The sequence below is a fragment of the Strix uralensis genome, chromosome 1, assembly GCF_047716275.1.
Source record: "Strix uralensis isolate ZFMK-TIS-50842 chromosome 1, bStrUra1, whole genome shotgun sequence".
Lineage (NCBI taxonomy): Eukaryota > Metazoa > Chordata > Aves > Strigiformes > Strigidae > Strix > Strix uralensis.
The window spans coordinates 48,916,618-48,943,712 of record NC_133972.1 but is presented as its reverse complement, the minus strand read 5'-3'; the positions used below and the strand labels follow the sequence as shown (position 1 = coordinate 48,943,712).

The following is a 27,095-nucleotide window of genomic DNA, read 5'->3' as shown; positions in this document are numbered from 1 at the left end:
TGTATTTGGTCAATGTTTGTGTGTGTTTGTTTGACATGGATTGGGCACTTCCTATAAACTCCATGACATGGAAGTTACCAAGCCTACCATGTAAGTCCGAAGCACACCAAGATGAAACAACAGGTCAGATGTCAGGATCTTTCAATGACAGAGAAATTATTTACTCCAAATATGGTAATAATGCCACTGTCCTAGAGTTGTATTCCGAAAATAATCAACTTCTGTGGTATCAAGAAGAATCTTGAGATATATCCTGCAGATGAAGGACATAATACTATTGTACTACAACATACATGGTGGCTGGACTGGTAATCTCAATGGAAATTATGAACAGTGTAGGTTAGTTAATTACTTGAATTTAATTCTGTTAGTTTTTGAACAACTGTGTCCTATACCATAGGAACTGAGTGCTACATCTGACTTGGCACTGTAACTGCAATGAAGTCATCCTCAGGGACTTCATCTGACATGCAGGGTTCCCAACAGACAATTCCAACAATTTCCCATTGTATTTCACTTATGAATTATGTGAAACATGTTTGCTGGAGTCTTAAACCAGCCCAACTCCCTACAGCTGAATATTGACACTGCCAATCCATACTGGCATGTGTCTTGCGCAAGGAGATTTCTTCAGAAAGAACTATTTTAGGCTTTCTTGACTCATTTAGGTTAGGCTTATTGGGGCTTCTTTCTCCAGACTGTCTCAGCAAAAATAACATTTTAAATTCATAGCCCTTTTTCTAAAAAAGGTTTGTTTCAACTTTAGGAAAACCCAGAGCTTTTTGTTCTTAGTTGAGGCGATACTTAACTGGGGGAAGGGACCCCAAAAGACCTAGCAGCTGAAAATGACACTTTTATATTTTAGCTAGGATTTTTTGCAGAATAATTTTCCAGTTTATCCTTCCTTTCAGATTATACTTACAAAATCTCACAACTTCTTCAAATCCATGCTTTTCTACAGATTATTTTCCAAGAGACTTTCTGGTAGAAAATAGCTGTGTCCCAGACGATAAGCTTTAGTATATTCATATGCTTGACAAACATTTGTAGACACATCCAAAGTGAGAAAGAGAATATTTACAGTGCAATCACTTCTGTAATTACAGTTCATAATTGATTTCAAATAGCTTTAAATTAGCTTTAAAGTAACTCATTTGCAAAGTGCCAGCAATATAGCCAGGGTGGAAGACACCTCCGTTCTGACTAGGGACCAAGTGCTCAGCTTCTTGGGCAGGCTTTACAGTACTTACTGTCTGCAGTTGTGGTTTATCTAGTTTCAGGATAGCTCAGCAGGACCACAGTTACAGCTCTGCTGTGGCTGCGTTAGAGATTTTCTTTCTCTCTGGAGGAAACACCCTACTCCTGAAATCCTACCACCACAGCAACCAGCATAAGAGATCTCATTTCCTGTGCTAACTACAGTCTTAGTCAAAGATTAAACTCATCACATGGGACTGAATGAAAAAACAAAGTTTGGGCAGGGGCTGAACTCCTTCAGAGACAAATCTGTGTATACAAAAGCTTTAGGTGATATGAGATGGCCTTGTGAGCAAAAGACATGACCACGCCAACATACAGCTACAAGTCTTTCTCAGTTTGCACACTATAGACTGTGCAAATCATATGGGGATGCTGGAAGTGAAAGTTCCTGCCTTAAGCAAAAAGGTAAGAGGCATATCCAGGCTCACCATCTGCACTCTTTTTCTCTCCTTTCCCTCATGCCCCCTCCCCCCGAGAGAACAGCAGGGGCCATGCTGTTTCCTCCTGCCCCTGCAAGGGAGCTGGGATCTCCCACGCCATTACCTCATCCTGCCGGAGCGGCTTGAACTGATCCTTTAACAAGGCCTGGCTCCGTGCCTGCTGTCACCCATTTCCTGTGACCCCTTCAAGGGTCTGATTCAAAACACATTCCTTGCAGCAGCAATCTTTTGGCTGACTGCAGTGGGCCTTATAGAGCTCACGGTCCGTTTTGTTCAGTCCAGCGAAGGTTTTGGGGTTTGTTTTTCTTTTTCTTTTTTGTTTGGCTACTAGCCTTTTTTTTGTCCTTTATTTTTTTTGGTCAAGCACTGGAATGTGTAAGTACAACAAGAAAGTCAATAACATTACGTAAACATATGCCTCTCATCCAGCCAGGGTGACCACTGCAGGCCAAACATAACAAACAGGCCAGGTTTATTTAGATTTATATTTATTTAAACCAGAAAAGTAAAGATTTAATTAGAGAAGCAATGTATTTTTTATTCCTTATTCCCTACAAAGTATATGCATAGCTCCAGAACCTGAAAATAAGATCCCAAAATGGAGAGATTAATATATTTGAAAAGAGAAAGGTTAAAAATGTTTGTGTCTGATGACTCTTCCAAATAATTTCAGCTACATAAATTTCCCCTGTATAGAGTTCTTAGAAACGCATTGGGAGAGGCTAACAGACCTGGTTTGATGTGGGTTTCATTTCTAGTCTTGCAGATGCGTAGCACTATAAATGAAATCGTAGGCTTCGTTAGCCATACTGGCACGGCCCAGCAGGCTTCCCAGAAATGCCACGTCTGTGGCTGACAACTACCTTTACCGAACATCAGTTCAGCAAAAAGCAAGTCTGATAAATTCCATCGTGAAACATTACATCCAGTACAGATCGATTTGATAAACTGCAAAAGATTTTCAGTTTTATTAGTAACCTACTGGGCCAATGGTTATGGAAACAATAATTTATGCTAGACACTCTCTGAATTTTTTCAATTCAGTGGTTGCATTGCAAGGGTATGACACGCCTCACATTCTTTCGTAGCCACAGTGGTTTCTGACCTAGAACATGAGCTTCCCTTCTAGACAGCTGAGATCTCTGTATACTCTTCCTGATCCTCACTTAGGTATTTAGTAGGTTAGACTGGACATTTTGACACAAGAAGCATTGTTTCTTGTTCAGCCATCAACATTAATATTTGTCTGTATTGAAATTTGGGCCGATCACTGTGAATGCACTTGTAAACAGCCAGTGTAGCAGCAGAGGGAGATTCTTCTTGCTTTCTCTCCACTTTCTGAATATAGAGAAAATGCTCACAAACACTTCACAGCTACAGGTCTACTAGCTTCCACTACCTAGCCTTATGTTGAGGGGTTACATTCAAAGGAAACTTCAAGCATTTATACTGCTGTGGTATTGTGGCATCAATAAAACCCTGTGACATGCACTGCAGACTGGCAACCTCCTGCTCACAGCTGGGTGCAGGCAGAGGCCTTGCTGGCATGTCAGTCTCTGCTCTGCTGCAGGTGGGAGGGCAGGGAGAAGAGCTACGTGTAACTGCAGAAGGCTTGAGATGCCTATAAAATGTTTTGTGCATGTTTGTTGTGTGCATTTGTTGCTGGTGTGAATTATAGAACACAACAGTGAAAATCTTTTGTTCTCACGTTGAGGAGAAGAGTACATGGTCCTGTCATAGTTTGTAATTTTACCTTTCAGTTGCCAAGTACAATGCAGAATCTTAAGGCAGTGTTTTTTGCATGTTTCTGTGATGTTGTTTGGCTGCATTGTTAACTGTAACATTTTTCACAATTCTAAAGCATTTTAAGAAGAGAAAATATTGCAGTGGTTTTGTTTGCGTGTTCCTCTTAACCACATGTAGCTGTTTCACTGGATGTGTTTATTGGTTACCAGGGCAACAGTTTCAGATCTAGCACGATTACCTGTATCATACCACTCATCAGAGATCTGGGCAAACTTTGGAAACTTCTACATTGAGGAAATGCTGCTAGTTGCTAGGAGGCAGGAGCTTTCAAAAGCTGTCTCAGTGAAAATGCTGATATCACATGCTTATGTCAACGGCTTTAAAAATGTCATTAAATGATCAGTTCACTTAAAATATATTTTACTATAAATATATTAGAGTCAAGAAAATAGCGGCTTCATCAGTCCATTAGCATAGTTCTATAGATGTGCTCATCTAGAATAAACTAACATCTTTTTAGAAAAGCATATCAGTTGTTACTTGAAGTCAGCTGTATTGTTGAGCCATAACTGATATTTGAAACAGCGCATACCTGCGTCCTAAAAAATGTTAAGAGTCCAGAGGTGGACACTGGACTCCAACTTTGTCATTAATCTCCTCTGTAAATCAAATTAAACATTCATTGAGATTTACAGGAATTCATCCTATATGCACAGAGAGGAGAAAGAAGGAGCTCTCGCAATATCCAAATTTTAGTAAGTCAGAGAGACTTTCCAGTTGGGAAATTCTGCAGACATGTGGCTGCTTTGGGGTCACAAGACAAAGAGTGAGCAACCGTTTAGCCTGCCCCATGGCAGTGGCAGCATGTGTTAGCAAGATTTTCTGAGTGAAGTATGAACAATCACTTTCACAGGGCTCATCCTCTCTCTGCAATATTCAGCTTTCTGTACGAAGAATGATAGGAGTGGCCATGGATGTTAGCCCTTCTCGGCCATTGCCCCAGCATGTGAAATAAGCAGGGTACCTTAAATACTATTTATGTAAGGTCTTACCCAAAAGGTACGGGTATTATTATGCTGACTTTACATTTATAAAGAAAAGAGCACTAGAAGTAACTGTTTCCAGATTCCTTGTCTTAATTTTGGTCCTTTTCACAGCTGTCAATTAATAATGAGAACCAGGTTAGGGCAGACACAGTTAGACATAATTACAAAACTGACTACTGGCAGTTGTTTAAAAATGAGCACTAGGGAAATTTTGGTGTTTCCCATTCTTTGCAAGAAGCAGCTGATAAAATCCCATCCACATTTATGAATTTCTTTGTTGCCAGAGTGGAGGCGTGTTGATCAGATTCTCCAATTTACTACACTGGTGGAGGAGGTAGGTGGAGGATTTCCCCTGAGCAGGGAATGTTCTACTGCCACCAGTACAGCAGAGTCATCTGTGCTGCTTTCTCCATCAGACTCCACCTTTCCCATATGTGAATGAGAACAATACCTTGGAGTCAGGGAAAGGAGAGGGAAAAGCAGGGCTCAGCTATGTTTCCCTGTCTGATATAAGGAAATATTGCTCCTCTGTAGCTTTAATTGCTCCAGGTACTGGGCAGCTCCAAATAAATTAACTGCTTCTGGCTGCCTACAGCTCCCACTCATCAGAGTATCTAGCATTGCTGAAATACTAATACAAGGAGCTTAAACTCATTCATCAGCTTTACTAATTTCAGTAGTCTAAAAGCTGTCTTTTTGTTCACCTTCACCTTACATCTGTATTTTGAAGGGGTCCTACTGAAGTGTGTCTTCTTAGCTGATAACAGCCTCGCTCTTTGTAGCCATCTTCATCATCTTGAACCCTCTTCTTAGGAGCCTTCACTGTCTTTGTCCCATGACTGTTTTCTTCAGCTGGCACATTCCTGATTTTGTTATGCCATGTGATTCACCCACCTTTCTCAGTTCTTCATCAGCCATCCAAGCAGGCAACCTGCCTCAGTGCTGGTTGCAATGTGTGCTGCTCTCCTCTGGTACCTTGACTGCTGCATTTCCTTTCAGAAATTCTAGAAGTAGACTTGGACTTTGTGTTTTAGTCACCTGCTTACTTCTATGGCTGACAAATAAAGCAGCATCCCCAGGCTCTGATGATGAAGATCCACAGGTGAATGACAGAACTGTGTCGAAAAATCTGGCAAGGACCAATATTCTTACTTTGAATTTTTGTTTCTAATTCCACTGTTTTCCACAGCTGATGTCTCCCATATTATGGAGAAGCACGTTAAAAGGCAGCAGATTTCTCTCTTATTTGCCCTCCAGTTTAGCTAAAACTCTTCCTCCACAGAAAGGCAAGAGGTAGGAGCTGCTACTATGACAGGCTGTATGAGGCAACTTCTAAAGAAAAATAAATATTTCTCAAATCTACCTTATTTTTGACAAGTTTCTAAGAAGCTCCACAAAAATATGATTAACTCAAGAAATTATTAGAGAAACATGTTCAGGGTGGTTTGGTTAGGTTTTTTTAGTGTTTCATCCTCACTTTACAATGTAAATCTGCAAACTGAGGCATTGGTGAGTGTCTACCTGTATATGGTGGGTAACCCACATAATTGTGTACAAGATATTTACTCTGTTATATATATATGTAGATGCATCTGTCTAATATTTGTTTTAAAACCAAACTACTTTTCATGGGCAACAATGTCTTTGAGTTGCCTCTTCCTTTTCAATTTAGCAACGGCAATTTCGTAGTGTTGGGGCAAATTAGAACGGTTTCATCAGTTATTTCCTTCCTTCCTGTTCCACCAGCGGTGCAGGCTTTGAAATGACTTCTCAAAAACATCACTGCATGCAGAAATCACAGGACGCTTAGGCTCATAAAGCTGTAGAGGGCCATTCGTATCAGCTGCCCAGCTGGACAGCAGGCCAGCATGCACATGCCCGCATGGGGATAGAGCCCCTTTTGCCGCCCTGCGTCCCCCTTCTCTCCCCGTGCCCTGGCCAGGTACAAGCCACACAAAGTAATTTCAGCCTCCAGCCTGCCCTTCCCTGCTGCCCTGACGCTAACAGCCAGGCTTGGCCTCCGCCTCCCTGGCAAGCGCTGGACATCCTGTGGTGGCACAGGGCCTGAGGAAGGGCGATGGGGTTGGGGATTTCACTGCTGCTCTTGTGAGGAGCCCTCAGCCAGGAGAAGACGTAGAGCCCAAGGGCTCTGATGGTGGGGAGAAAGGCCTTCTCCAGAGCCCCCACTCCCGGGAGGGTGCAGGTGGCAGAGCCAGCATCAGCCCCACGTCCACCTCAGGGGGCAGCGGAACCGGTCATGCCAGCGGGTGGCTTCATCTTCCGGGCCTAAGCCCTCTTCGGGGTTTAACGAGCAATTAGCAACGCCGAATTAAGTCGCTGCTCGGCAGCTGGCGAGGGCTGGCGTGGAGCTGTCAGCCCTGAGGTGCTTGGAGGAGGGCGGGCAGGTGGGAACGAAAGAGCGGCGGAACGGGCGGGCGGCGCTTGGGGAGGCCGCCGGGAGGGCCGGGCTGGGCCGGGCGCCGGCTGCCGGAGAATGGCGCCGCTGCGGGTGCTGGAGCTCTACAGTGGCATCGGGGGGATGCACCAGGCCCTGAAAGGTACAGGCGAGCGGTCGCCGCTAGCGCGTCCCCTCGGTGCTTGCTGCCTCCCGCCCCCTCGCCTGCCTCCTTCCCCCCCCCCCCCCCCCCCCCGGGGTCGCCATCTTCTCGATGGGACCCCGAGACCTGAGGAGAGGCTGTGGAGGGCGCCATTTTCTCGATAGGGCGGGCTAAGGTGGTCATTCTCCTCCCGCAGCCCGTTCCCCAGCCCCCTCCCACTGTCTTGCACAAGCACGGTGTGGAAGGAAGCGGTGGGGTGGAAGGGCGTCCCCCCATCCCAAGCCCCGGCAGCATAACCTCCCGCTCTGCAGGGGCAGGGAGGTGACCTTATGGCGGTGGGGCTGGTGTTAAAGGGGGCCGGGGCCGTCTCACGGGCCTGCAGTTAGGGACTGCGTGGGGGTGAGGCGTGCGGGGCACGGGGCAGCTGAGTTTTGGCTGGCGATGTGTTTGCGCCGGGCGTCTGTGGCTGTAAACCGAGCAGTGCCCGGAATCATTCCTGGCCTGCTGGGTGGCACCAGGTACCCGGGAGCATGCTGGGATGGAAATTATGGATCCATGGTCCTGCTTCGGCACGGGCAGCTGCTCCTGGGAAGGTTGTGGTTTTGTCTTCATTAATACATGCTTTGTCTACTGGCAAACTCCAGCTGCAGATGGGATCTGATCATGCAGACGCACAGAATGATGGTCAAATTAGCCAGGGCAATTTGACCAAATTAGCCATTGGTGTGCATGCAGACTTGGTTTTCATTGCATGTAGTTAGGTGAATAGCTGATGTGTGTTTCACATGTGAGACTGGTATAGCATTTTCTAGATACGAAAACTGGTATAGAGAGTTCATGCTTGACCATGTGCCCAGGTGAATTTTTGATCAGCTACGAGGAACCCTGAAGCTGAATTTGCTGTATTGTTAAGGCCTGGGTGACCTTCAGCAAGTCCTGTAGACTCTGACTTGGCTTCCCTGAATAAAAAACTGAGCTAGGGCTATTGATCTCCTTTGTAAAGTACCCTGGGCCTTGTTACTTTGAAGTACAGGCTTCAACAAAAGTTTGTATAATTGAAGGGAATTACCATAATAATTTTAACTGCAATCCTTCAAATACTTCAGCCTTCATAAGCATTGACAGCCCTTCTATTATACTCTGGAACAGAGAGCATTTTCGTAAAAACATGAGGTGAAAACTTATTTTGTTAATTTTCCAGTGAGCTGAGTAATATTAAAAGGTTATGCTTACAGAGTAAAATCCATTTAGCATCATTCATTCACTTAAAACATGCAGTTGGCAGTGCAGCATTTTTTCTACCATCTAGAATGTGTATATATGTTTTATATGTATAAAATGTGTAAAAATACATGACATACTGAAATAGGTACCTACATTGTTATTGTAAATAATCCCAGCTATTTGCTGTAGGGATGCATTTTTCTTATTTCCATAGATATCCTTAGATTATAAAGAGCAAAATATATCTTTGTATGGAACTGCAGCTTGTGGAGTTTTTGTGGAATGAAAAGAGGGTGTTAGACATTGTATATTGTGTATATGGCTGTAATAGTAATACTCTCCTTTTCTAGTAGTCTGGTTTCTGAAGTGATGGGGAACTATCTGCATGTGTACATATTTCCACTGAAGGTGGACTGGTTCCTGAAACTTAGCCTATACCATGGTTCTTCACTCAGCTATTGGTTATGTGTTGGTGTGTGTATGTATGTAACAAATGCTTATTGAATATTATCTAGCTCTGTTCTTAATAATAAATGTCTTGTGAATGTTTGGTAATGTTTTGCAATAGTTAATACATTGTAATGCCAGATGTGATATCCTGTGGATGGTGACCTAAGAAAGTGTCATTTACAACACAACAAAATACTTAAAAGAATGGGAATATTGGGAATGCAGCCTTAGAAGATTAGCAGAATATTGTGAATTTGTGTCCAGTAGATAGTTACTATGCATATAAAGGCTTGAGAGCATGTATCACGTTTCTGTCTTGTGTAGTTAGCAAAGCGAAGGGATTAACCAAACCCCTTGTATTATTTCCTGAAAGGGTAAATTTCTTTGCAAGCTTACTGTTTTCTGAACTTGCTGAACAAATGCATCAGTGTCAGTGCATGTTGTAATTTGTGTTATTCTGGGTTTACATTTGACCGAAGAAATTACAGTATGAAGGGTGAGACACAGATTCTTTTGTGGTACCAGCCAAAGCAGATGAAGGGCTGGTGTATAAGAGGAGACTTTATTATTTGTGTAAATGACCGTAGATAGTACTAAGTGTTTAATACCAACTGAAATTTGCAAAGCTTGCAGATACAATGCTATTTGCGTTAGAGTTGGTATAACTTTTTTCAAATCTGGGTGCTTATTTTTCTGAGAAGCATATGAGAAAGCCCATAGGCATTGTTGTCTTGGAAGAAGTTCAAACCATACAATTCTAGATGAAAATCCTGTTCTGAGTGTTGTTAAAACTAATAATCAGGCAGTTTGAATAAAAAGGGTTCTATGTGATTTGCACTGAATTAAGTATTTAATGACAGGTCGCTATATGAAACTGGTTTTGATTAAATTACATTCAGGAATACTGATATAATCAGGCATTTTGATCTTTTCTGTTGTTTTTCTAAGTCTCTTAGACATCTGGATTCAATTTTCTTATACAATTTATGAAGGAACAAAGTAAAGTCAAGGGGGATTTAAGTGTCTGCTTTTATGTGGAAATCAAACAGAAAAAAGTGACTGTTCCTCTAAGTACTTTTTGTATATAATAACAGGGTTTCTTACATGTTTTAGGCCTATAAGTGTATGTGAAACCATGCTATTTGAAAATGTATCTGATGCAATTTTTTGGATATAATTTAGCAGATGGCAGACTGTTTGGCATCTTCCATTTAAATCAAATAAGGAAATATTAGAAGGATTTTTTTTTTCCGTATAGATATGAAGCTTGAAAAAAAGGCCTTTCTTTTTGCCAGTGCTTTCATAAACCAGATACACAAGAGATGAAAATTATGTGTAATAGTTTATTTTCTTGGTATGGTTTCTAGTGAATCTATACAGCCAAGAAAAATAATAGAAACATGTAGAAAAGAGAGAGAGCATGGAATACTTCAGTATGGCAGCGCCCCAGGAAAGCCACTTGTTCTACAAAAGGGATTCTGCAGTTCTGGCAAGTTCTGGCTCAGCGTTGGTTCTTGGCCGCATTATGTAGCCAGCTTTGTAGCCAGTTATGTTTAGCAGAGCTGGTCCAACTTTCTTCTTTTCTGTGAAATTGCCAGTGTTTTCAATTGGCAAATTGGTGTTTTCCAGGAAATCTGACACTGCCTTTTCTACCTTGATGCCTTTTTGGCTGTGATCTTCCATAAACTTACTTTTAGAATAGCATATACTTGAGCTTGCAGGATGAGGGTGTTTATTGTTTTGGCAGCTGTCATGAAAGTGGAATGCATTTGGCACCAAGTAGTATGCAGTTGGTTTTGAGATTGCCCTCACCTACAGTAAGAAATAATTGAATTTTAATAAATTCATGGAAGTTTATATTCTCTTATAAGTGTTTCTCTATTAACAGTACATAGAAGTTATTAGTGCATAGTTACATAGCTGAATCAGGTTCTTTTTGACAGTGAAAAGAAGGGTGTTCCTGAATTTAGATTTCAGTCCAAACCCAAAAAAGAAAAATCTTGGAGTTTATCTAGCGCTCTGTTGATACTTCACCTGAGGATAATTCAGCATATGCAGAATTTCTGGTTTAGATTTTGAATACTTTATAATAGTATTTTAAGTTTAACGGAAAGACATGCAAAAAAAGATATAATTTAGAAAGTTTAGCTTGATTAAGGTCAGAAGTCAGTGAGTCTGTTCAAATTCACACTGTTGAAAGACTGAGGCAGCTAAGAGATGGGAGTGAATTTCTTCCTTCTTGCCACCCTGTGCTCCAAGCTTTGCGAGATTTATAAAAGTTGATGTTTAGATCATATATATCTAAACCTATGTACTTTTTATATGTCTGTGAATGTATTCTTTATATATAAAGTGCAGAGTTTCTGCAGTGAAAAATAGTGGTTTATTTTTAGAAAATCTATGGCTACAAATTCATTTCCTTAGCAACTTTCCATCAGACAAACAGCCTGCTCTTCCTCATTCCCAACCAAAACAAACTTAAACTGGTTTATTAATTTAGGCAGTTTTCCCATAAAAAATGGGTTCCAGGTCTCTGCCACAAGTGTTTGTAATCTGCCAGGTCACTGAAAAAAGTCTCTGTGCATAAAACATGAAAAGACATCTTTTAAAAAATACCATAATTTTTCAGTGATAAAGTTGGCGATATTTTTCCACTGCTATTGTTATATTTCAATTTTACCGAGTAAGAATTTAAGCCTCTTGTACTCTGTCATCTCTGTTTATTCATTTTACTTGATTATCTCTGTGAACTGCACAGCATAATAAACTGGTGTGCGTAATTACACTGGGCATAGCTATCTCAGGAGAAGAAGCAAAGGAGACAAAACAGGCAAGCAGCTTTAGGTTTCAGCACAACGCAAAACAAAAATATTGCTGGTTTGAGCAAGTTTTTACACCTAAACTCATTTTGATATAATGCTTCTCTAAAATACAGCACTTCATAGCACAGGATGGTGCCAGTTGTGCTGTAATGTAAATTTGCATAGTTTATATGGCTGAACATGAACAAATCCTGTACAAATAGAGCAGTGATAAAAGTTGTTAAGTATCCTGCAGGAAGCAAGCCTCAAATTTACTGATAGTCACGTTGACTGTAGCCACGGGCAGTTCAGCCTAATCATTTCAGCCAAGAGCTGACAACTCCTAAAAGAAATCTTTACTCTCTGTTTTAGAAGGAAATGGGACTGACAAAACATGTGACTAATCTTCCCTTTTCCATCTGTTTCCATATACCTGTTAGAATAGATAATGGTTCTGGCTCTGATTTTCCAATGCGCTAAGGTCTACCAGGCTCTGCCCTTGGTGCAGCACCATGTATTTCATGTGCTCTGCTGACATTGGTGATTCTATTACAAAATACAGTGATGAATATAAACAGATCTATGTTCATTTTAAGTTCTGCTAGAAACACATGACAAAGGAATCGATTCTAGAGAGGAAAAGGACAGATATTGTAATGTCAGACATTTTATTTTCGGCATTTGAAGATGACACCCTTTGGGTTTGTTTTTTCCAAATCAGGAGCTAATGCATGTATCCTGTCTTTGTTTAAAATGCTGCGCCTTTCAATCATTACAGCAGTGTCCCTTTCACTCGAGTGACTACTACATAGCTCAAATGGCTCATAAGCACTGTGTATACCAACAAAATAGAGAATTGAGACCCAAAGTTTGGTTGCTGCCTCTTTAGGCAATTTAAATAACAGTTAAAGAGTTCCTGCTATGTGGACCCTAGAGGTTTCAAGACTCAAGTGTAAAATCAGTACTTTCCTAATAGGATGCCACAAATTTGAGTTCACCTGCTTTCAACCAAGAGAGTATTACAGTCTAGTCTGTCTAAAAATAAGCCATAACATGTCTCTCAGTAACTTCCTCATCGTGTCTGTGGCTTCCTTTTGAGCTACAACATCTCATAGAAGTACAAAGTCTTGGTTCAAAAACTGTGGTGTTGAGGAATATTGCAAATCAAGTATTCAAGCAGCTACTTAGTTTCACTTAGAAAATGTGTATTATTTTTTCTTTAGTCTGCATAAAATTAAATTGTTTTCTGCATAGTTGTAATTCTTTTAAATGGCTGTGTTTTGAAAACGGCATACTTGTTTGGGGAAAAAAAAAAGTCTTCAGAGCTGTGTATGTTTCTGTATTGAAGTTCTGCTATATATTTTGAGGAATTGATTTAACATTTCACTAAGTCAGCAATTCAGCAGCATTTTCATATTCCTGAGTTTCTTTTGTGCCTTTTGTCAGTGGCAATAGAAACAGAGTCTTGATTCTGGTTTTTTTTAGATTCTGCTTTCTTTTTTATGATACATTCCTACAGTCATTTCAGCTAATAAATATAAATGCTATAGCAAAACAATATCACAGTTTGACATTGAAGTTATGTAAATTTCAGGAGACGGTCTTTAAAAATATTTCATTTTTGCATTGTTTGAAATTTACACAAGCTCTTCTTTGTTAAGTCGGATGTGTGAGATCTGCTTGTCTGCTTAAGCTCCTTCATGCATTTCCACACAAATATGCTTAATCAGCTTTTACAGGGAGTCTCTTCTCTAACAGAAACTCCCAAGTGAGCCACAGCTTTGAGTGAAAAGCAGAAGCTTTGAAAAAATTATCAGGTCTTTGAATTGGGAAGAGAGGATGTTGGGTGGAATAGATCAGGAAAAGTTCCTGTCCCTTTTCCATGTGGGTTAACACCTCTGGTTTAGACTGAGCATTGCATTGCATTGCATTGCAAGGGGATTCAATAAATGCCTATTAGCTATGTGCTCTCTTTCAGTATTTCCAGGCATTTGGGTCTGTGAAGTCCCTTGATGCAAATCCCCAGTTCTTTTTTCCTGTATGTATGCAGGGAGAGATTGGATTCATGTTAGTTAAAAGGGTGAGCGTCTGTATCGGGTTGTGAGAGAAAGCACACTGCCTGCCTTTCCAATTGTCATTTTTATCTGCTGTTAATTTAGATAATAATTTGAGGTTCTTGATTTTATTTTTTTTTTTTTCCCCTTCTTCTGGAGTGCCTGGAACATGCAGTAAGGATCAGCTTGTCGGGATATTTTAAGAACTGAAAGAATAAACGAGAAAAACAGTCTCTTAAACAGCACTTGAAGTTTGTTCCCATTACTTAGGTGTTACAGCTTTGTTTTAGGAAGATGAAAGTGTTGGTTCTTGAATATGCTTGTAAATTGAGGCAGTCAGCCTGCTAAGGTGACATTCTTTTCACGCTAGATGTCAGTGTTAACACACCTGTTCTGTAATCTCAGGTGTAGTCATTCAGTTGGCCTGGTGGATACACCTCTATTTAATCCTTCCGTTACAATTTACAGTGAAAATGTCAAGACGGTAACTGTGAATAACGATTTATATGTTGATCCTTAATGGGCTGCCGTCTGTAAATCTTTTTCTTGTGAAACTCCTATTCTTTTTGCCCTCTGTTGCACGAAGTAAACCCAGGAGAACTAGGCTGGTCTTTGTTAAAATGTCTGCTGCAATCTTTCCAGTACCCAGATTTCTCTTTCATCTTAGTTTTGAATAAGATGGCCTTGGAAACCTGAAAGATAGTAGATGGGTGATAACTGCATCACTCAAATCCACTGGGGACATCATAGTTGTATTTTTATCCTCTCAAACTGTAAATAATTAGCTGACTAGCTGTAACTCATTAGATGTCTCATAAGGTCATTTGTTAATGTGTTACTTGACCATGTTGTGAGACTACTCAAAGGCATGTGGCTATTTGCCTTGTTTCTTTTTTGCTCACAAAAAACGTTAAAAAATTGCCTGTTTCATCTGGGGTTTTGTAATGGTGACCATAATGTAAATTTCTCAGTGGTTGAAACTGGTCTTGTCTATCGGGAAGTATGGTCACTTTTTTCTGCCTGTGGCTATAACGGTGACCATGGCCTATCTTCCTGGATTAAAAAGCCTCAGTGAAGGTATTGTGCTTAGTAATAATAAACAGCGTGACATGATGAGCAGTGAATTAAACGCTGTGACATGATGAGCAGTGAATTAAACGCTGTTCTTTTTATGTCTTTAGCTTCTGTAGAACCTATTATTCTGTTACTCTGTAAATTAACCATTGCCTATTTACATTCTTTTTAGTGTATTTTTCTTTCAGGATTTTAGCTGTTAGTAGATTTGTCACAGCATGCTCTCTTCTTTTCAATAACATCTCTAAGTGTCCAGAAGGACTTCCTTTGATATCAAAAGAGGAGCTGCCAAATGTTGTCCTTCAAAGCGTTTGGTATTTTGCGGACCTTGAACTCAAAGGAAGCAGCAGTTGTGTTCAAGGCCCAAGGTTTTATTGGCATATAAGCACAAATGTTTTTCAACTTCTTAAAGTTTTATTGCAAGAGTAGATGTACCTCAAACATATTTATTGGTGCTGTTTTTTCACCATGAGAGGTAGTATACTTCTAAGATACCACATTTAGTTTCTGTAAGTTGTCAGTGGCTGGAGAGGCTCAGGCAGTGGCAGGGAGGCTTGGCAGGTTAACTCATGCTGCGTTCCATTAGCTAAGGAACTTGGTGGCCCCAGAGACCAGCTGAGTGCAGGTGGGAATGTTGTAGAGATGCACCCTGTTTGGAGTTTATGTGTGACTGTATCTACAAATTAAGTGTGCAGTTAAATTCCTTTTTTGGATACATAAGGCAGGGAAGTATTTACCATACAATTAGAAACATGGTACATTTTTCATACAAAGTTTTAAAGGCAACACAGCAGAGTTTGATCATGTAATTTCCCTTTTATTTTTGAGCATAGCTGTAATGCAAGTGAACAAACACAATTTTCCAAGAGTAGTAAAGAGAAGCTACAGTTTTCAAATTCCTTTTTTAATTTTAGAAAGCTGCACATCTGCAGAAGTTGTTGCTGCTGTTGATGTGAACACTCTTGCCAATGAAGTCTATAAGCACAACTTTCCCAGCACGCTGTTATGGGCAAAAACAATTGAGGTGAGTAATGAATGTCTTTTTTACTCTAGTCTGGTATTTGCAGAAATAGTTGTCTTCACTATCTTTATTAGTAACAAGAGAAACAAAAAGGTTTAATTTATGTTGTTATGAATATAGCAGTTTTACAATAGCTTTGATTTCTTGTGCTATAGTTGCATGTTGAAGTTAGAGGGATACTCACTGCAGTCTCTTTCTGAAAGTCTTGACTGCTGCATCAAGAAACGTTACATGAATGTCAAGAGGAATGCTTACCACCAATAAAAGAATGACAAAAATAATATTTTTTTGATTAAAAAAATATTTTCATGTACTTTGAAAGAATTTAAATTACTTGAAGGCATGCCTCCTTTTGTAGTTATAGTTGAGCTTAGTAAAACACAAGAAAATATACTGGATGGGTCAGTCTTGTGGTTATTTTGTGGGCTCAATAGATCAAATGTTTTAGGAGTTCTGTCCCTTTTCCAAATTATATGAAGAAGAACTAGGTAAAATTAAATTCTTTTTTAATAACTGAGGGGCAAACTAGGCAAGTCATTTTGCCTGGATTTAGTTAGAAATTACTATATACTTACTAATCTTCTTTTACAGTTTTACAACATGACAGTAATAGATACTGAATTTGTTTTAAGACACCATCTTAAACAAGACTTAAATAGGTGGCTAAAGGTTAAATGCTTATTCAGCACTTGATAATAACAGGCTAAGTGACAGTTTACAGTTTTATATGGGAAAAGAACAAGAATGCTTGCCTGTGTCTCCTTATAGTAGATAAGAGCAGATTACAGTCAGTAAGATCTTCTTCAAATTTACTGGAAAAAATAGCAGCTTTTGTCTAGTTTCTGTGGGCAGTTATGTTATATTTGCTATATAGATACTCCCCAAAATATATAAGGCAGTGATTTCTTTGTCTAGCTCATAGTTACTTGATCATTATCCTTCTTCTCTCCTCTTGACCCCTTAATATGTTGTCCTTCTAGTGTTTATTAAAATTTAGTCTAGAGAAACTTGTGACTGTGTAATTAATTCATGCCACAGACCTAATTCTTTCTTCTCTGAACAGAAATATTTTCGCGAAGTGAAGCTTTCAGCCATATAATATCTTTGAGGGATTTCTGCTGGGCAAAAACTAGAATGAAGTAAACTTTACAGGGTGCATTGGTAGTGAGCTCCTAAGAGTTGAAACCCACAGTTTGGATCTGTAAAAATACTTGAACTACTTTTCTGTGCACATATTTTGTCTTTTGAGAAGATCTAATATTTTGTCACCTGTTTTGAATATATTAATATTGGTTTTGGTGTACGAAGACTTCATATCTAAATAACAATACTTTATTTGGAAGAGGAATGGGGAGAAATAACTAGTCAGCATTTTGATGTGATCTACTGAAAGAACCACTACACACCTCTTCTGAAAGAATGAGTAGATAAAAACTTCATGATTATGTGTAGATGCTAACATCATTAGTGGTTTTGATTCATATTCAAAGCAATTAATACATATTTGCATTGTATGGTTTGACAAGATAGAAAAGATGGAAATTACTAGGTTAAATGGGAGATTAGATCTTTTTCTGCTAGAAGCAGCATATAGTGGAAGTAAGAGAGGTAGTTTGATCTGAAAGATGACTTGAGAGTTTCATACAGTTTACAACACTCAACATTCTTCTATTTTTTTTCCTTATTCAGGGCATAACACTGAAAGAATTTGACAGATTATCTTTTGATATGATTTTGATGAGTCCTCCCTGTCAGCCATTTACAAGGTAGATATAGCACGCTTTGAAGAAAAGTGCAGTTATTACAATGTGTGCTGTTAAAGGAGAAATGTTTTCAAGGGTGACACTATGTGTGGTTCATCTGTGTATCTTTCTCTTCCTGAGCAAAGATGTTGTAGCTCTGTTCACCGTGATGTTTACTGAAGTAGAAGAAATGCAGCAATTTGAATCTTAATTATTGGTTGCATTTCTTGTAATATATATTTTAATTCAGTTTAAATTAAGTAAGCTTCTTAGAGCACCTATTTTATGTACTGTATTATTCCTCTAACAGTGAAATTCAAAATTTTGCTGTTTAGGACTATTTCCCTTTAGGTATCAATATAATCTTTTCCTGGGGCAACTCCAGAAGGAGGATTGGAATGTCTCACTTCTGCCTGAGACTAAGAGTGTAATCTGTTTTTATTTGCACTTTGAAAATTGCATGTACACACTAATAGTTTATTTTGAGGAGTATTTCTTTTTTATCCAAAACTGGGAGGATAATGACTTTGAAATTATTTTATGGATGATATAGAGGAATATTTTGCTGATTAAGTACTGAATTTACTGAGATGTTATTTGTCAGATTAGTTTCAAATTCATATCATTAGACAGCAGCGACCAGTGGAGGTAAGAGGCTAGTAACTATACTCATGTAAAGTAGTAACTTCATGAAAAAGTCCGTTGATGATGGAACTGCTTGTGTAAGAAAGTATATCTCATTGAATGGTCTAAGATTAAAAAGAAATCCCACTGAAGTCTTGCTGATCTATAAAAATGTATTTGTGTAAACATATGATGTATATAGGAATCATTCATTCAAACTATTATTATTTTTATAATACAGTGAAAAGAAAAATCTGTGTGTGACTAATTAATTTAGAGACATGCTAAAGTGCTTCTACCAAGGCTTTATTCTTTTTTAAGAGCTAATACAAGTTAGAGGAACACAGGCCTGGAATCGTTATATTATATCATTTTTATAACCTACATGAGCTGTCCAGTTTAATGTTACAAAATTGGTTACAGAGTTATTCATGTGGGGCTCAATCCTGCAAAGTGGTGAGCACTGAGGCTTTAATTCATAGAAATAATTTAATATATTCAATGTAAAATAGTGGGGTATTCCCAGGAACCCAGTGGGGGTTTTTTGTTCTTTCAGAGCCAAGTATGTTCAAGGGGTTTGCTGGACAAGAGCAGAATGCTAAACACTTTGCAGACTGGGGAGTGGATTTCGTTACTGAATGCTTCAATTTTAACCTTGCTGTGAGCTGATGGATTCCAGGGTTAGACTTTCATTCCTTAGAGCATTTCTTAGGACACTGGCTTTGTAAGCAGGTCCTCATGTCTGTACATGGTGCTTTTGCAGAATCCCTTTTTGAAACTCAAAGCAAAAAGTGTCAGCATTCTTAGAAAGATGTAAGTCAAATGTCAGTCTGTTCTGAATAATATACAGGTGTTTCTTCATTCTTTCTTAGAATTGGCCTGCAAGGTGATGTATCCGATCCACGGACAAAGAGCTTTCTCTATATCCTTGATATTCTCCCAAGGTATAAATGAACTTCTACCTCAGTTCTTAAGCCTTTGTTGTAACTAAGTACATCTTTTATATTTCAGCAAGACAAATAATCTATAATGTTTTACAGGGATACTACTAGTATTGTGTTGTATTACTTATTTGTTTTCACATGATTATATGTAACTTATAAATACTTGTGTTTTACTAATGCCATTATCATCTCATAGTTACTGTGTATTCATTGTCTGGTTTTCTTTTTATTGTGTGTCTGTTTAAACTGTGGCTGTATCATAAATGAAAAAAAATGAGTTATTTTCAGTTCAACATCGATCTTGCACTGACTTTATGTAGAAGCAGAAGTAGGTAATGTAATAGTTTGCTAATAGGCATTATGGAAACATGAAAATTGTTTGAAATACCAGGTTAAAAAAAGCTTTAATTCAACATTTAGCACCTTTTGAGTAGGTAACATTTGAAAGTTTGTTTAAATATGTTATAGACTGCACAATACGATACATTTTCCGACCCCTTTCATTCTTTCTTAAAGTGTGTATTCTGCCTTGTGGTGCTGGGACACCAAAATATCTTGGGGGCAGATTGTGTATTTTTGGTTTGTAATACAGTTTCTTGGTTTGAGAAGTAATATTAAAGAATTCAAATAGCAGTGCGTTGTCTGAACAGTGCTCTTGTCTTTGTATTGATCTGTCATTTTTGCCTGGTCAGACCCCAGTTCCTAATAAAATAGCCATAATTATTTGTATTATTTATGCCTTAAATTTTGAAACAGTAAATACAGACAAAGTGGGTTTTGCTGACTTAAATTGTTCTTCTTGAGAGTGTTAAAAATTAGCTCCAAGCAAGGCTTGTAGTCTTTTTTGGGAAGAAGATGCACAGCACTGTAAGAACCTTCCCTGGGGAAGTGGAACAAGCAGTTGCTCAGGGACGTTATCCAGTTGAAATCTCTGCTTCTGGATTGACATGTCCACTGGGCACCAATTGGCATGAGCCTGAGCATTTGTGTCAGTTACAGTCCACCAGACACTTGCCATTCCTGGTGGCCCCGCTTCTGCTGGAGACTGGAACAGCTCTTCTCTGTGTATTCCTTCGTTGGTTAATCTTCTTGTCAGAATTGGAGGAGGACGAAGGGAGGTTTGGCTGGCCTTTTTTTTTTTTAATAATGCTTTCTGCACAGAAGGAAACTGGTACCAACAGCAGCCTTTCTTTCAAACTGCTGTTAACACGGGGAGAAAGGGGTGTTCATCTTTCTTCCAGAAACAACTTTTTTTCAGCCAGCAACATTAAATGGGACTACTTCTTCTTTGCTCTTGTCATCAACAGTTAGAGAACACAGACACAGAAGGGCTGAGTGACTTGGCTGGGGTCACCTAAGAAATCTGTGGCAGAGAACACAGAATATAATACAAATTCTGTAGCCGAGTAAGTTAGACAACAGGTAAAAAGAAAGATTATTAATATACCCCTGCTTCTATTAGAGACACAAAAATAGGGAGATAACGTGGGTTTTTAAAAGTTGCAAAGGATGTCTTTTCTGGAACAAGGAATGTTACTCAGTCCTCCAGACTGACCTTTCAAAATGGTAAGTTAAAAAGAGCAGATAGCATGTAAGTTAATAGTAGTCCCTTCCTTATCCTTAATGGAATCCTGACCTCAGTATTTCTTTCCGTTAAACTGAGACACAGTTAAGAGGCTGGCTGCTTTTGCGACACTGTTGTGCATTAATATGGAAACATTGCTTTATGGTTGCTGTGGGCTTAGCTGGATAAAGGGCAGAAGGTTTTCCTTCTCAAAACCAAAGCTTTAGACACTGCAGAACAAATGTTTCGTCATGACGATGCAAAGATGCTGGGCTTGGTTGTGGCACTTTATCTCAACACCCCATGAGACCCTGCTGGTGTCCCTTATCTCCCTTGGGCAGGTTGTTTCCTGAGGCAGTACTTACTGTAAGCAGTCTGTAATATGTTCAGGATGGTGGCTTCTGCAGAGTTTCTCAATTCTAATAGATTTATGTTTTACTGACATAGTGTTTGTGTATTTTTTGGATATGACATGTTTGCCAGACATTCAGTATGGAGTATTTCAGCCCAAAAAAGGGAAATTCTTAATATAGGAGTTACCACTTTGCATTCTAAATTGGTATATGGCATGTGTTCAGTTTATGGAAACTATAAAATAATTTCTTGTCCTTTGGCTGTTCCTACCTTATGTTCAGCGTTTTGTAATGAAATGTTGGTGAAATGAGGCTCAAAGATAGCCTGGAAAAACAAATATTAGAGATATGGAAAGGACAGTTTCAGGATCTGGAAAGACCTAGGAAATCCTTGGAGCACCTAGCCAGCAGTCTGACCCAGATGGTCCGGATACTGTCTGTTTATCGTGTCCAAGCCATAACCCAGGGAAATCTAATGCTAACAGACACATTTGTAATGTTAATACCTGCCAATTACTTAACACGTACTCTTTGTATAACGATTACTTGTCTTGTGATCTGTTGATGCTGTATGAGCTCTTGCATTTCAGGCTATGCTCTGGGTTCATTACTTTAAAAATAAGTTTCATAGTAGGTGGTGATGATGATGATGACTGTGGGTAAACATACCAACAGATATATTCTCCATTCCTCTGCAGGGAATTTGGCTGCTGCTGCTTTATTCAGTTTATTTTTTTTTTCACTATTATTTTTAGTATTTTTAAATTTGACTTAGCATCTTGTATGGTTTCCAATTTCTTGTGAAATGCTTTAGTTCTTTAATTCTTCATGTGAATGTCTTTGATAGTTAAGAACATGCTAAAACAAATTCTGCTGTGATTTGTTCCAGTGGAAGTCCAAAGACACTTACTGACTTAAATAAGCATGGAGCTGCTGTCTGGTGGCATTAGTATCCTTTTTCTATATGCTGTTCTGAGATCCCAACGTGTGACAGACATACTGTGTCTACATTAGCCTTACTAGCGAATTAATCAGTGCCAGGGAATGTTCCCAGAGACTTGAATCTGAATCACTGATGCTTCTAAATTGTTAGAATGGTCCCTGGCAGTATGGGCATGTTCCTTTCTCCAGAGATTTAATATGCTGGTTTTGGAAATGAGCCTTTTTCCAGACCTCTGCACTGATCTTGCTAAACCTCAGGTGCCTCCTTCCCCTCCCTCCCATCAAAATGAAAAAGTGAAGTATAGAAAATTGAGAGTATCTGCAGTTTGATCTCTAAACATGTAGTATTTCTTAAAGCAATTAGATGAATACTGATTCTGATGTGTTATCACTAAAGTTGATATAACTTTTTGACATTGATTTTGGGTTTAAGCACTTTAAAATGTTTTCTGTTCCATGGCTAAATAGTGATCTTTTTTTTTTTTCCCCAACAATTACCTTTCCTATTACAAACTCAATCTGTTGAATAATAATATTATGCTTTAGGAAATGAACAGTGGTAAGCATTTTCAGAAGTACGTGCATGGGATACAGGAGGGTACAGCAGCCCATCTGAATATAAGTGGGTTTTGTTGGTTTTCATAATTACCAGCAGTCCACGTATTTAATTCAGTTGGAAATAATTTGATCTAGGCAACCTTGAAAATTGAGGTACATGTTTTTTCAAGGATGCTAAGCTTTAACAGCTAGCATGATATGGAAATACTTTGATCTTTCTTGTAGCTAAAAAAAATCTGGGTGAATATAATGTGGTTTACAACTTGTTACTATAATTTGTGGATCTTTTTTTTCCCCCTTGTAGACTCCAGAAGCTTCCAAAATACCTACTTTTAGAAAATGTTAAAGGATTTGAATCCTCGTCTGCAAGGTAAAGTCTAATTTATGCACATTTTAGTTTTTAATAAAGGACATTTTCTTTAGAGGGGGAAGGCAGGATTTTTATTCCCTAGAATTTATGTTAACAAAGTAGTGAGATGGGACAGCTAGCAGCTGTGGATTAAAAATACTGTTTTAATTTAGGAACGAAAATCTTAAGTTGTGAAAAGAACTTTCTGATTAGCTATTTATTTCTCTAAGCAGATAAAATATAACAAGTTGACTGCATTAATTTTATTTGATGATCCAGTGTCCTTTAGAAAGGGTCAATAGGGATTTTCCAAAGAACAGTAACAATAGGTATAGCACTCAGAGGTTTTGGGGTTTTAGCCATGACAAGAGTTCATGGTATCTTGTGTTAAGATCACAGTACAGTACAGGGGCTTTCTTCAGTACCTTTGTTGATGGTAGATTTATCACTGGTTCAAGGTTGCCATCAAATGGTCCAGAGATATAGGATGAAGACTGTATATAATCTTTGTCTGAAATGTGGAAGAGGAAAATTGTCAATAAGGTTACCTAGTGACAGCAGGAGCATTCTCCTCTCTTGTGGGCAAAGCAGGCGACAGGGGGTTGTGATCTTCCTTATCATTCCTTGCCAGAATTCCTTCCTTAAAGCACCAAGAGGGCAGCCAGCCTGCATATCATGCTCCTTAATGAATATGGCAGGCAGCTGGGAAACACGTTCAGCTCTCTCAGTGTAACCAGTGTGCAGCAGTCCTCTGTGAATACTTGAACACTTTGTTGGAGGTGCAGGCTGCTGCTGTAGACCCTGCGATTCCCTAGGCTATTGCTCACTGGCCAGTGTTTGGAACAAGCTGGAATAAGTTGTAGTTCAGAAAACACCCCAGTCAGAATGCTTGCTTTCTCTTATGACACTTGGGGTGCAGTGTCACATACAGTGCCAGGTACAGGTCACAGGTCCTGCTTTTTGTATAGTTCTAGCCTGCTGCAGTCTGTAGAAAAGACAAGTCTTTTTAAGATTTCCATTGTAGTGATTTCCCATTGTTTATAGAGTACAGTCCTACCTCACTGTTATTATCAAAGCCACCAATTTTTGTCATCCCTTGAGTTAGCCCTTTTGTTAGGTTTAGCTGATGCCATGTATGTGACCAGAGGGAAGTAGTGAGCTATTTGTAGTGGTTGTAATCTCCCGGTTTGTAATTCACAATAAAGAGAATGTATTGCCCTCTGTTTATCTTCCTTGTTGATACACTATAAGTACTCTCCTAGAGATGGGATATTTTTTGAAGGGGTGTTTGTACCGAAGTAGGTGTGAGATACCTGTGAATGTGTAGTAGTAATTTTTGGCTACAGTAACAATAAACTTTGTATGTTGTTTCCTCAAGTTCAGAAATGGATGACTTCATATCAGTAATTCTCTGTCCAGTTCTTTCACTGAATGTGCTGAATATTTTGATATCTAAGGTGTTGCATTTAATGTTTTTTATTTAGGATAAAAAAGGGCCTAAAGGTTGTATGAAGGGAGTAATTACTTTTTGATTCTTTTCACTGCCAGAAATGAACTTTTGCAAACACTAGAAACATGTGGATTTAAATATCAAGAATTTCTCTTGTCTCCAACCTGTGTGAGTACTAAAAATGCTCTAATATTTAACTGTTCAGACTGCACTGAGCCAAGAACATTTGAAAATGATCTGTTGTGTTAGAAAACAGTAGTGCTCAGAGCTGAAGACACTCTTTTGAATGAGAAAACCATCGGGCCTGACATCTGATTTTTCATCAGTATGCCGACATAATCATACTGCTGTTATTGTTCAGATACTAGTCCCATATTGCTTTGCTACCATTTGATATTTTTTTAAAAGGCATGAATTTACACCATGACCAGGAAGGTGGTTTTCCCTGCAGGAGCCTCATTGCTTCAGAAATGCTGATGCCTGTGAATTTCCCAGCATGGAAAATGTGACTGTGTCATTTGTGCGAGGAGGGGCTTTGTTTGCATGTTTCCCTGGCAACTGGAAAAAGAGTTGAGAGAGATTTCAGATTGCACAGGACTGAATAGAATCAGTGAAGTACTGTATATATCAGAGAAGCTGATAGAGGGTAGGTTGAAAACCAGTTGTGGTGCATTTTTTTCATTGTTAGATGTCTTATAATCCTTGTTCAAAAAGACAAGGAGATGTCTTTTTGCTTTTTTAATGGAAAACAGTAGCACCTGTACCAAGAAATGGTGATACATGCCGTTTTTTTCTTTCTTTGCATGAAACTTTGCTTACATTCCTGTTCATCTACAGAGAAAGTAAAAACCATGAGGTGCAAAGAATAACTACCCGCTTGTTTCCTTGAAAATACCTAGGCATGGAAGTTATAAGTGTTTAGGATATGTATTAGTGTGGCATAGTTCTATTACTGTATATAATGGTAGATAACTTGTATGATGCTATAAACAACTTTTTCTCTCTTTATCACATGGACTAAAGGCTTGTGGATTTTGCTTACAGCTTGGCATTCCCAATTCTAGGCTGCGATATTTTCTAATTGCAAAGCTTCACCAAGAACCATTTTCTTTTCAAGCTCCTGGTCAGGTGAGTCTATTAGTGTTGCTTGAATTTGCTTTGTTTCATGGAGATTGAGCGTTACTTTCTCAGTTTAGTGATGTGTGTTGATGAATGGAGAGAGGGATAAGTGGTATCAATAGAAAAGTTAAATTCTGTCTCTTTTTTTTCAGCCTGAGTTTTGTAAGGACTGAAATACGTGCCAGTGGCTTAGATGGCTTTAAACAGTTGGGGGACAGTGGCCGATAGTGGGCTAGAAAACAATGCATTCTGCTACTTTTTTCACACCCTTGGAAAGGTGTTTTTTCAAAGGCAATTATGTGTGGTTGTTCCTGACATCATTGCTGGTAGGTCAGCAAATCTTGGTAGTAACATTTTTTGAAATCTTCATGAAAATAACATTGAAAGATTATTTGCTTTATTCTGAGCATCTCTGAAGGAATTCTCATGCAGAGTCTGCTGTCAACTTGTTTATCAAATGCAGTTCTTTAATTTTTTTTCTCACAATTTGTTCCTAGATTTTGACAAGATTCCCAGATCAGGATCTAGAAGACTTAGTCAAGGCCAAAGTTGCTGACAAAGTTGTTGAAGCTAGTTCTTTGTCTTCTGAAGAGAAGAATCTGGATCCAAACATTGGTCCTGATTGCAGCAGCAAGAAGAGTTTACCAAAAGGAGCTTTTCTTTTTAAGCTTGAAACAGTAGAAGAAATGGAAAGGAAACATAGTCAGGACAATGATTCCTCTATTCAAATGCTGAAATATTTCTTGGAAGATGAAAATGAAGAAATGGGTCTGTATTTCTTACCACCAAAGTACTTATTGCGCTATGCTTTCTTGTTAGACATTGTTAAACCGACCTGTCGGAGATCCACATGCTTTACAAAAGGGTAAGTTGCATAGAAGATGTCTTGCTGAATTGTGTCCTGAAATTTTAAGTGTGTTTTTGCTTGTGTACTGTAAATCAAGAAGAGCCATTTCATCAAAAAAACCCCAGGCCTCTGGAAAAAAAAAATCTCCTTATATAGTGTGCTTCCTGGTCCAGTGGAATGCCAGCATGAGAATCTGTCTGGCAGAACATCATGTACCCACTCCAAAAAGGCATTCACAAAAGAAAGTGCCATTTGTTGTTGACCTTCACAGAAGCTTAATTACCCCTACGGAAATACGGTTCCAGTAGACTGGTATAGTGCTGATTAATTAATGAATTTTTTTATATTGTTCAATGAAGTTACAAGGTGTCATGCATGACAGATCTGTTCCTCATTAAAACTGTCTCCACTGTACATTTTATTGATTTCTTGGATTTTTCAGCTCCATAGGTCAGAATAGCTGTGGATTGGCCATATGTCATAAAACCAGTTAGGTTGCTGCATTTCAGATCATATTTGACGGAGCAGAACATCAGTGCTTTTCTGTCTAGTAGTTTTCTGATTTGTGCTTTGCAATTTTAAGTTTGATTGCTGGAGGTTGTTGAGTGTTCTGAAACCCACAGACAAACAGTCAGGAGCTTTTCCACTGAATGCGTTTGTATTGGAAAATGCCAGATGGAGCCTGGACGTTTGTGGAAAATGTTAATATCGGTGAATTTTTCAGATTAGTTTGGTGGGTGCTTTTTTTTTTCTTTTAATTCTCAGAGTGTTTCAGCAACATGACTTAGCTGATGAGTTAAAGCTAATTAGAACTAAGGTTAAAGCTAACTAGAAATTAGACTGCCAGATTGACAGAGTTCTGCAGATTTTGTGATTTCAACTTTTTGACAATAAAAGAGTTGAGAAAGAATTTCAAAAGTTCAAACTTT

At 38.9% G+C, this 27,095-nt stretch overlaps 1 protein-coding gene across 14 annotated transcripts in view; it reads left to right on the top strand.

Annotated features, from left to right (window-relative positions):
• TRDMT1 (tRNA aspartic acid methyltransferase 1) overlaps positions 1-27,095 on the top strand; it is a 52,028-nt gene that overhangs the window by 5,828 nt on the left and 19,105 nt on the right. For 3 of the 14 annotated variants that reach the window (XR_012628583.1, XR_012628578.1, XM_074865198.1), the window contains exons 1-8: positions 6,933-7,050; positions 15,568-15,677; positions 17,364-17,440; positions 18,913-18,984; positions 22,706-22,771; positions 24,299-24,368; positions 25,224-25,328; positions 25,817-26,184. Coding sequence is in view for 11 of the 14 variants with exons in the window: in XM_074865198.1 (XP_074721299.1) it covers positions 6,987-7,050; positions 15,568-15,677; positions 17,364-17,440; positions 18,913-18,984; positions 22,706-22,771; positions 24,299-24,368; positions 25,224-25,328; positions 25,817-26,184 (932 nt within the window). In the remaining 3 variants the exon portion in view is untranslated. Of the gene's footprint in view, positions 1-6,612; positions 6,898-6,930; positions 7,051-7,622; positions 7,644-15,567; positions 15,678-17,363; positions 17,441-18,912; positions 18,985-22,705; positions 22,772-24,298; positions 24,369-25,223; positions 25,329-25,816; positions 26,185-27,095 lie in introns of those variants that run through there. The other 11 variants (XM_074865268.1, XR_012628600.1, XM_074865215.1 and 8 more) reach the window with 11 other exon arrangements.